At 55.4% G+C, this 10,626-nt stretch overlaps 1 protein-coding gene across 1 annotated transcript; it reads left to right on the top strand.

Moving 5' to 3' along the window:
• Positions 1 to 1,399: 1,399 nt before the first annotated feature.
• Positions 1,400 to 10,130, top strand: LPIN3 (lipin 3; the record flags this gene model as incomplete). Its single annotated transcript, XM_082007172.1, has 19 exons — positions 1,400 to 1,591; positions 1,930 to 2,025; positions 2,814 to 3,046; positions 3,270 to 3,377; positions 3,687 to 3,807; positions 3,978 to 4,407; positions 5,261 to 5,360; positions 5,472 to 5,641; positions 5,724 to 5,817; positions 6,037 to 6,106; positions 6,672 to 6,764; positions 7,227 to 7,285; positions 7,557 to 7,683; positions 7,911 to 8,059; positions 8,222 to 8,308; positions 9,098 to 9,250; positions 9,544 to 9,655; positions 9,754 to 9,857; positions 9,986 to 10,130. The coding sequence occupies 19 exons, from the start codon at positions 1,400 to 1,402 to the stop codon at positions 10,128 to 10,130; spliced, it is 2,643 nt and encodes an 880-aa protein (XP_081863298.1).
• Between the last annotated feature and the right edge of the window lie 496 nt (positions 10,131 to 10,626).

Raw genomic sequence — 10,626 nt, 5'->3', positions numbered from 1 at the left:
GGGCTTATTCCTGGCTGTCGGGGAGAGGCGGGGGGGAACGGCACATGGAGCGGGGACTGCATCTCCGCACGCGGACCGCCTTCCCGGAGGGATGTCTGGGAACGGGACGAGGCTGAGCTTGTGCAAAACGGATGGGAAAGGCTGGGTGCCTGCTGGGGCAGAGGGCTCGTCGGGTGGCACCTGCCTGTCCTCGTCCCTGTGGGTAAGGAACCGACTCTCACCGGCCACCCCTCGGGTTGGGTTTGCGCTGGGGGCTGTGCTGAGAGCACCCGGGGACACCGTGCCATCGGCTGATCGTGCTACCGGCACAAGAGGTTTCCTTTAGTTCACCCATGGTCCTTCTGAAGTGGTCATCCTGTGTCCTCATCCCCTCCTTGGGGCAAGGTGGGGTGCAGAGCTGGCAGCTCGGGAAGCCGGGCTCGGCCTCTGCGGTTCCCAGCCTCCAGGGTGATGCACTGACACCAAGACCGTTGTCCTGCCGATGCCGAGTGCTGAGCAAATGGAGCAAGGGGTTCCTCTGGCCCCAGGGCTGGGATCAACACCCAGCACCCCAACACAGAGCTGCAAGAAAATACTCCAGGGATTTCAATGCATGGACCAGGAGGCAGCTGGCAGTGGTGGCCTGCAGGAAGAGGGGGCTGCATGAGAGCTGTTTGGAGCCTGTGTGGCTGGAGGCTTGACCATGCTGTGAGCCCCAGCATGGACCACGCGAATCTCTAGCTTTGCAGCCATGCCTCTCCTCCAGCACGGCGCAGGGGAATTGTCTCTGCTCGGGGAGGGAGCAGCTGGAGGATGTGAGCAGGCAAGGGGATGAGCAGGATGCAGGCAAGGCTTTCCTTCCATGTGTTCCCACTAATGGAAACCAGGAGCTGTGCAACCTCAGAGTGCAGCAGTGCCCTGTGAAAGCAGCATTGCAGAACTGTCTGGGTGTCCTCCAGGCAGTGCGGCCCCTTCGCTGGGATTCCCTGGGAAGATGGATGCCGGTGGCAGGGGCCAAGGCATGGAGATGACAGAGTTCTGGCTTCAACAAGGGCTGTGTCTGGCCTAGGTGGGATGCCTTCGCCCCCAAGTGGGAAGCATTAGGTTTGGACTTTGTTCCAAGTGAGTATGTGGTATATGCAGCAGCTCCCCGGACTTCCCGCCTCTCTGCCCTGAGTTTTGGTTTTATTTTCTTAAGGACAGTGCAGGGCAGGAGGTCTCCTGCCAACCAAATTCTTGTTTGAATGGGATGTCGACAGCTTGATTGCAAAGTGTTGATGTGAGGTAGTATTTGCCCTCCCAAGGGGCAAATGTGATGGTGCATCCCAGTGGCAGAGGTCTGTCTCCCATTGCATTTAGCTGCTGGAGCCCTTTTTCCCCACCTGAGTCTATTCCTGTCTCTCCCTTGCAGTCTCAAACAATGAACTACGTGGGGCAGCTTGCTGAGACCGTCTTCGTCACGGTGAAGGAGCTGTACCGGGGTCTCAACCCCGCCACCCTGACGGGCTGCATCGATGTGGTCGTGGTGAGGCAGCCCGATAACTCCTTCCAGTGCTCCCCATTTCACGTGCGCTTTGGGAAGCTGGGCGTGCTGCGCTCCAGGGAGAAGGTGGTGAGTGGTGCCTGCCCTGGGACTGTGCTTCCTCTCTGGTGTCTCCAGAGCTAGGATCTTCCATAACTTGTGGGTTATGGAACTTTGTTTGAGGGGAATGGGAGCCCTGCTGAAAGGGGTGCTTGGCAACCTTTGGAGGGGATGTACCAAATGGAATCCATCCTCTTCCCGGGAGGACTGTGCTTCCCAGGAAGATTGGGAGCGGTCCCTTGCCTCAAAGGCTGGGTGGCTGTCAGTGCTGTGAGCACCCTGACCCGTCCCCTCCCTGGGGACGTGCCTTCCTGCACACTGATGGCTGAGTGGGTTCAGATGGACAGGCTGCTTCTGTCCCTTGCCAGGTTGACATTGAAATCAATGGGGAGCCTGTGGACCTGCACATGAAGCTGGGAGACAATGGGGAGGCCTTCTTCGTCCAGGAGTCGGAGGAAAATGAGGTTTGTGAGGAAGAGGTGCTGCTGGTCTGTGTCCTGCTTGTGACCACCTGGAAGTGCAGGCTTGAGGTGGAAGGACCAGGTTTGGACTTCTCTTCACCCCTAGGGTGACTCCATTTCCCCTTCTGATGTTTTGTGTATCTGGAAAGGTTCCTACTCAAAGGACCTTGTAACCAGTGTGGAAGATCTGGACAGTGGAGCACCCTGAGGGAGCATTAGACCAAATATCTGCACCCCAGCCTGTCCTCCCTCCCTGGGCATGGCTGCTGGCCAGCCAGGCAGATATCTCAGAGCTTGGCCTCTTAGGGGATCTTGTGACAGCGATGAGAGTGAGCCAGATGCTGTGGCAGGCTGCCCGCTCTACTGGGAAGCGGGATGAGACTAGCTGTGGCTTCCAGAAGCCTTGGCAGCTCTCTCCCAGTCGGACTTGTGGTTGCTGCTAGCTTGGGCTGACTTTGAGAGCAGGGAGAGGGCCTTAGAGCTGAATCCCATTTGCAGCCATTGTAATTCTGGTCTCGTGGTGCCATCTCCTGCCTGCCTCTCCTTGTCTGAGTTAAAGATGTCTTTAGCTTGTGGCTGGATAACTCTGTGTTTGTGTTTTGGCGTTGTTTTACTCACGTGTTGCACGTATAAAACCTTTCCTTTTGGGCCAAGCCACAAAACCACCCCCAAGCTGAGGGCTCAGCTGTGTTGGTTGTGCTGGTGGCATATGTTGAATAGACAAGAGCCATGAACTGCCAGGCTGGAAAAGAGGGTGCTGGAACTGATGGGCTCTTCCATCCCTGCTGCAGGGCAGCATCCCCTCCCGCCTCTGCACGTCCCCCATCCCCAGGGAGGAGAGCCCGGAGGATGCTGCTCAGCCCTCTCATGGGCAGGAGGCCTCTGCTGAAGCAACCCTGCGCAAGAGGAGGCGACGCAGGAGGAAGCCCAAGCGGAAGGAGGCATCAGACTCTGAGATGGAAGGCTGCGAGGAGACCAAAAGCGAGATGTCCATGGAGGAGCCATGCAAGCTGCCAGCCCCCAGGTGAGTAGCTTGGTCCAGACGGGGTGGTGTGGTGGGTCAAGCCTGTAGGTTCGCTTGATGATGCCCAGTACTACTGAAATGTGGGGATAGTGTTTCCAGCTGGACCCCAGCCTCTTGTGGAGTAGAAAGCCAGTGGAAATGGTGAAGTTGGGTATTGCCAGCTTTCCAGGTGAGGAGGTTGGTGCCTGAGAGTAGCATAACTGACCTCTTTCCTCCTTTGCAGTGATTCAGGACATTTCTTCTTTGCTGATATCCCCAGGGAAGAAACCGGGTCGCTGCAGTCCCCAGAGATGCACCCTTACTCTGACGGGGAGCTGGCTGCTGTGGACAGGTAATGGGCAGAGCCAAGGTGATCTGCTCGGCCTTGAGAGCAGGGGACGTGCCTTGTGGCTGGGAAGGTGGTAAGGAGAAGGGATCTGGGGGTGTCAGGAGAGGAGGGTTTTCCTGGCCTGATGTGGTGTGGCTGGAGGAAAGCTCGGAGAAAATGAGGGACACTTCTGACCATGGTTGCAGATGCAAGAAGCCTGTGTGCACAGGGTTCTCCTGCCTCTGCTGCTGAGCTGCTTCTGGACAGGCAGTGGCACACCTTCTGGACAACTGTAGGGTAGATGAGGGCCAACATTCCCTTCTCTTCTTGTAGCCCCACCCTGAGCCATCCATCTTCTCCCAAAAGTGACTCTGAGCTGGAGATCAGGCCACAGGAGAGTTTTGGTCTAGGGGCTGAATCCCATGTGCAGTGGACCTGGGGAAGGCTCCCTCAGGTGAGTCCCTGATCTTGCTCTTCTATAGCAGCTGGTGGGAAGGGGATATCTGAAAGGCCTGCAGAAAGCGTAGGAGGCTGTAGCCAGGCAGCCTTAGAGGACTTGTCCTCTTCTGCCTGATGATTTGGGCAACTTCCTGTCCTCAAACCTGTTCTTCTGCTTTCTTTGAGGTGAATAAATCAGAACGAGTTGAACCAGCCAAGTCTACAACGACCTTTGCTACTGCAGCAACTACTGTCTCTGCGACACTGGTCCCAGTGGATAAGGCAACTCATCTTGTTGCTACCTCTGAAGGTTTGGGAGGAGGCCCAAGCACAGCGGGACATCAGGGTGCACCTTGTTCCTCTGCCATGTCTGTTGTTGAGCCACCGCCTACACCCTGGGATGGGAATGGCCTCCCCAGGCTGAAAGACATCCCCAGTGCTGTGGGGGCAGAGAACTTGTTGGAGGCCACCTCAGCCCCACAAGAGAAACAGGAGGGAGGCGGTAGTGTTATGCCAGAAGTTCAGCCGGATGTGGAGCCCTTTGAGGGAGCCGCTGCTCTGAGGCAGGTGGGCTTGGAGGGCCCTGAGCCCCAGCCGGAAAGCCAGAGGACACAAGGTGAGTGGGTGACTGCTGCTGGAAGCAGTGTTTGAGCCTGGAGATGTGTCTGACTTGGATGAGGGGTTGGGTTGTTCATTCAGTTAACTCCTTCGTGACTGCCCTGAGTGCCCAAGGTGTGACATGTTTGCTTTGCCCTCTCGATGTGCTACCAGCTCCTTTCCTTTGAAGAGACATTCCTCAGGTTTCCTCCTCTCAGTGACCACCCAGCTCCCCAGGGAGGCTTTCTTGCCTTACATTTCCCGAAATCCACCCTTGGATGTCTCTGCTTCTGCATGCTTAGAAGATTTCTCAGCAGCGTAGACCATTCGTTAACTTGAAGTGTCTGGCAGCACCTGGCTTGACTTGTGTCTTCACCCTGAGCATGCCAAGCCAGGTGGAAAATTGCACAGAGCAAAGCATGTGTATGTCTCTTGACAGTGTATTTGAAGACTCTTGTGTTACCTGTCCTAACCAACTTTGCTCTCCCAGCCAGCATAAATTCAGAACAAAGTTGTCTCCCTGAAGAAGAGATGCTTGGGATTCCTCATTGTACAAAGAGGGAGATCACAAAATGTTATCTTGCATGGTGCTAACTTCAAGTGGTGCCTTTAGATTGTCATAGCAGAACGTAGGCAGGACTTTGGCCTGTCCTTTGTGTCGTCTTGGCAAGTGGTCTTATGCCAGTGCAGGTATCTTGAGGAACTTCTGTTGCCATTGATTTAAAGCAGCTTTTCAAGCAGGAAAAGAGATGCCCTCTTTAGATCATATACAAATATAATAGAGGAAAATGCTGTTGGCGCTCTTGACTAGATGCTGAGATGGTTGGGAAGGTGATTCAGCTAAGCTCTCTCCCTTCTGTCTGTACATTGAGGATCCATCAAAAGACACCCTCACTTGGGTCCCAGTGACGTTTACCTGGAAGACCTCTCCAACCTGGATGAGGAGCAGGTGGCGCTCTATTTCCCCAGAAGGTATGGGTTGCCCCAGCTGGCCAAGCTCAGACCTTCTTGAGCGGCTCCCTTACAGCAAAGGGTGGAGACATGTCTAAAACTATTGCCTGATGTTGCCACTCTTGCTGGTAGTGACGCGGAGCAGAGTTCAAAGCCTGTGGCAGACTCCACCACCCCTCTGTGTGTCCAGCTGCCGCCTGACTTGCGTGCCGACAGCCCCATGGACTCCGACTCGGATGTGGTGCCCGCAATCGCCCTGTCGCTGTGCGGAGGCCTGGCGGGCAGCAGGCAGATCTCCCGCGGTAGGTAGGAGGGGAGGGGGAATCTGCTGTCCTGAAATCCATTATGTACACCAGCGGCATGACACAGCCTCTGTCCCACCAGAGAAGTTCATGGAGCACATGGTCTCCTACGAGCAGTTTGCTGAGAATCCGGGACTCATCGATGACCCGAACCTGGTGATACTGATCAATAAAAAGTGAGTGGTCTGCTCATCCTGCTGCTTTATCCCGAGATGACCAGTGTGGCCCCTTTATCCCTACAGAAACACTCCTGTAGGAGTATGACTCCATCCCAGACAATGGTTATACCACAGTAGCTGCGGGAGGGGACCTTTGGGCCATGGTGCAGGATGGTGATCTGGAAACAGCCCTCTCTCCAGGATTGCTAATGTTCCCATCCCTCTTGCTTCTTCTAGGTATTACAATTGGGCAGTGGCTGCTCCGATGGTCCTGTCCCTGCAGGCTTTTCAGAGGAACATTCCTGAGGTCAGTGGCACAACACATTTACTGGCCGTGCTTCTTGGCAGGGCTTGCAGTCCCACTGTACTCTTCAAGAGGCCAAGTTGCCCGTCTAGGGTTGTGGCAGTCTGGGGCAGAGCTGAACATCCCTCCAGCCCACAAACCCTGAGGTCTGTCCTTTCCCCAAGAGGTACCTCAGGGTGGCTTTTTAATACCTGGAGAGCAGAGACTTCCTTATCAAAAATCTCCTCTTCTGATCGTTGTATCTCTGCAAGGCTGGCCAGAGCCAGGGGCCCTGGTGGTCTGGAGGATTTGGGACTTCATGAGCCTGCTCCAGGGTTCTGTGGATCTGGCTGGGATTGCATGGAATAAAGCATCCAGATCTCTTTTCTTCAAGCTGCATGAAGGGAACAAATCATTGTACCCTTTACCCCAAAACCATTTTGGCTCACAATGTGGCAGGAGTCACACATCTTATACTGTGACTTTGCAAAGGAAACCCTGCCTGTATAAGGGTCTCTTTAGCCTGTTGGCAAGCTGAGCCTCCCTGGGCTGAGGACTGACTTCATCCCATGTTCTGCCATGTTCACAGAGCACCATCAACCGACTGGTGAAGGAGAAGATGCCCAAGAAAGGCAGTAGGTGGTGGTTCTCCTGGAGGAGGAGAGAATTCCCAGCAGAGGAGGTGATTGCAGTGGTGGCTGTGACAACTGTGTCCCCAGGGCACAGGCGTCATTCTGGTGGCTGGCAGGGGTTGCAGGTAGGAGAGCAGCAGCATCCTGGGGATGGCAAGAATTATGACAATGGCCAGAGGGACCTGGTGGCAAGTTGACTTTTGAAGGCTGTTGCCATCCCCTCAGGTCTGTTAATGCCTGAGCAGCGTTACTAATAACTGGTAATGTGGTAATACAGTAAAAGCGGACCTTGTGCCCCTCATGCCGCAGCCCAGGCACCATGTGTGCTTGCTGGTCTCCCTGCCCCATCACAACACCAGGTTGTGGTCCCTCCTCCATGGGGCACAATCCTCATGAAGGTGGGGGGTGTGCATTGCCACCTCTTTTCTGGTATCCAAGAGGCAGAAAAGCAAAGCAGCCCCTGCTCCTGCCCTTGGCACTGAGGTGCTGATGACACCACTCTCTGCCTGCAGCAGTCGAGGCCGGGGAAAGCCAACGTGGGGACACTACAGCATGACTCTGCTCAGCAGGGGTGAGTGCTTCCCTCCCAGCCTGCCTCTAGGAGTCTGTGCATGCTCTTGAGCTCTTCTCCTCCTATATGACCAGTTATTCCCAAGTTTACCTAATGTATGAGGGCAGAAAGCTCTGTTAAAGCTCTGGCTGACCTCAGTCCAGCCAAGCACCTCTGTGGCTGTTTTCTGGTGGGTTGGTTGTCCTGGGTCCCCTCCAGATATCCCCTGGTGCTCATGGGGAAAGCTGTGGTGTGCAGAGTAGAGCCAGCGTGCTCTTCCTGCCTTGTGTAGGGAGGAGGAGGTGTCATTCAGTGACGATGAGCCCCTGCACCCTGAGGACGTGTTAGCAGTGGATGCCCCTGCACAGAAATCTCAGCCAACCTACAAGAAATCGCTGCGACTCTCCTCTGAACAAATTGTATGTACTTCACTCCTCCTTCACTGTCTGCTTGTGTGCATAGGGGCGAGACAACCCTTAAACAGGGATCTCTCTATGCCTGACCTCATGGTTCTATAGGGCATCTAAGTATTTTGCCCTGGGTGGCCACGCTGTAGAGGCTTGGGGTCTCTGGTCTGGCCTGTGGCAAGCCTTGGACTGGTATGAATTGGTACTGGTGTACCACTCCTGTTCCCCCTCTACCACAGGAAAGGCTGAATCTGCAGGATGGCCCCAACGAGGTGGCATTCAGTGTGACAACTCAGTACCAGGGCACGTGTCGCTGTGAGGCCACCATCTACCTGTGGAACTGGGATGACAAGGTGGTGATCTCGGACATCGATGGCACTATCACCAAGTAAAGGGCCTTTCACCCACCCCATAATGCTGCTCCCCCTGCCCCGTTAGGGGAAAAAGTCCTTTCAAGGCTTGCATAAGCAGCCAGAAGAGACCACAAACCACATCGTCTTCTGGATACCTGCCAGGCTGGGTCAGCTAACCTGGTCTCCTTTCCTTCTAGGTCTGATGCTCTTGGGCACATCTTGCCACATCTGGGAAAAGACTGGACTCATCATGGGATTGCTAAGCTCTTCCACAAAATCCACCTGTAGGTATTGGATCAACTGAGGCCAAGGGGAAGTGGGAGGATGATGGAGGAGAAAATGAGTGGGAGCCAGTCAGGGCTCTTTACTCATAGATGCTGGTCAAAATAGCCTAATTCTCTGCCGTCCGTGATGGTTGATGCTTGCTGTACCGCCTAGATGTTGTTGGCCTTCAGCTCCGGCCCTGGCACCCTGTGGCCACTAAGGGGCACTGTGGGCTCGCGGATGGCTCGTCCCGGCCCCGAGGGGGCGGACACGGGGCTCCCACTCCCGCGGGGCTGCGGGTGCGCTGCTGCGGGGCTGTGGCTGCCCTCGCTGACACCTCGGCTGTCTCTTGCCACCTCCGATCCCGCAAGAGCACCATGCCCCGCTTCCCCCCCAGCCGTGCCGGCCGCCTGGGGGCTGCGGGGGCTGTCCCCAGCCACAGGCAGCCTGCATGGTCTGATAAAGGTGCTGGCCTGGAGGTCCCATCTGGCTGCACGGGTACCAAGCAGGAAAGGGTGCTTTGCAGCCAGGATGGGTGTGCGGCTGCTGGGAAGGGCCTGGAGGGTGGTACAGGGTTCCCCTCCAGTGCTGCTTCCCAGCAGTGGGGCAGATGGGGATCTGGTTTAGCCTGGGTCTTCTCTGGGCAAGTGAGTCTCGTTGTTTGTGGAGCCACCTTGCTTGCTGAAGGTGCGAACAGAGTTTGGGCTTAGGCCAGGTATTCAGTCTCATCCTCCCTCCTCCTCGGAGCAGGAGTGGGAGGATACCTTGCCCAGGGCACAGCTTGGAGGGGTTCCCTGTACTCTCTCTAGGAATGGCTACAAGTTCCTCTACTGCTCAGCCAGAGCGATTGGCATGGCACACATCACCAAAGGCTACCTCAAATGGGTCAACGAGCAAGGCTGTGCCCTCCCCAAGGGCCCAATCCTGCTCGCCCCTAGCAGCCTCTTCTCTGCCTTCCACAGGTACTGTGTCCTCTCCTCTTTCCCAGCCCTGCACCTCCTGTGTCCCTGGGGACAGCACCTGCCTTCCTCAGCCAAATGCTGAGGGATGTCACAGCTTTAAACTTGTTCTGGCCTCCTTGGTGCAGGATGCCTTTCTTGGGAGGGCAGGCAGTTCTCCTGCTGCCTCCCTGGAGCTTCATGGTGAAGCCCCTGCAATGGACAAAATCACTTTTGCCCTTCAAATAGCTTCTGAAGATAGTCCTGGCTGGCTGATGCCACTACCTTCTGATCTGTACATGTGTCTTGTGCTGCAGGGAGGTGATCGAGAAGAAGCCAGAGGTGTTCAAGATCGCCTGCTTGATGGACATCCAAAACCTGTTTGCCACAAAGCTGCCCTTCTATGCAGCTTTTGGCAACAGAGCAAATGTGAGTGGGTCTTCTGGGGAGGAGGGAGGGCTCAGGCTGGGGCGGTGGTGGTGCCGCCTTACTGTAGCTCTCGCACCTTGCTGGCCTTCCTCGGGCAGGACGTCTATGCTTACAAGCAAGTGGGCCTGCCAGAGAGCCGCATATTCACGGTCAACCCCAAGGGAGAGCTGATCCAGGAGCTCATGAAGAACCACAAGTCAACGTAAGCAACCTGCTTGTTCCTCGGCACCTTTGGGTTAACCCGGCTTTAACCCAGAGAAGCATTTCATGGGGTAGAAAAGCAAACAAAACCCAAGTGCCCCTAATGCAACTTCTTCCTTACCCCCATAGGTACGAGCGGCTGTCGGAGGTGGTGGAGCTGATTTTCCCTCCCCTGGGGCACAGTGGGCACGTCGCTCTGGTGTGTCCAGAGTTCAGCCACTTTGCCTACTGGAGACCTCCGCTGCCCGCTGTTGACTTGGATGACTTCTCCTGACCCTATTACCTGTGGATACCTGACCCAGGGCCCTCCTGTGTGTCCTCTGCCAGGACTGGATGCTCCAGATGCATCTCCTCCTCCCTGTTTGCTGCTCTGGCATTTTGCACTTCTAATATGGGTCATGTTCTGCACTAGAAATATCCCTTCTCAGGGGGCCAAAGAAGGGAGAGGGAGCTCTGACTCTACAAAAACTCCATTCCTGTAAGCTGGATCTCTTCTTAATGTTCTTAACACCTTTTTTTTGAAGGTGGTGGGTCAATGTCATTTATTGATGAGCCTCTGGCATAGCTATTGCTACCTCCAGTATGACCAGTGTTCCCAGACAGCCCAGCTACCTGCAGCTTGGTAGCTGATGCAGTGAAGCTGTCCTGTGGCTTAACAACTTGTTACGGTGGATGGAAGCTGTTGGGGTTTTGAGTGTTCTTCACTATTAGCAATAATAAATAGTGCCTTAATCCAGGCTCCCTCTTGTCTGCTGTAGCCCTGGGCCTGG

The sequence above is a fragment of the Phaethon aethereus genome (genome assembly GCF_964289735.1).
Source record: "Phaethon aethereus genome assembly, chromosome: 16".
NCBI classification, from domain to species: Eukaryota; Metazoa; Chordata; class Aves; order Phaethontiformes; family Phaethontidae; genus Phaethon; species Phaethon aethereus.
The sequence above is the reverse complement of the archived record's forward strand: the minus strand, read 5'-3'. Positions and strand labels throughout refer to the sequence as shown.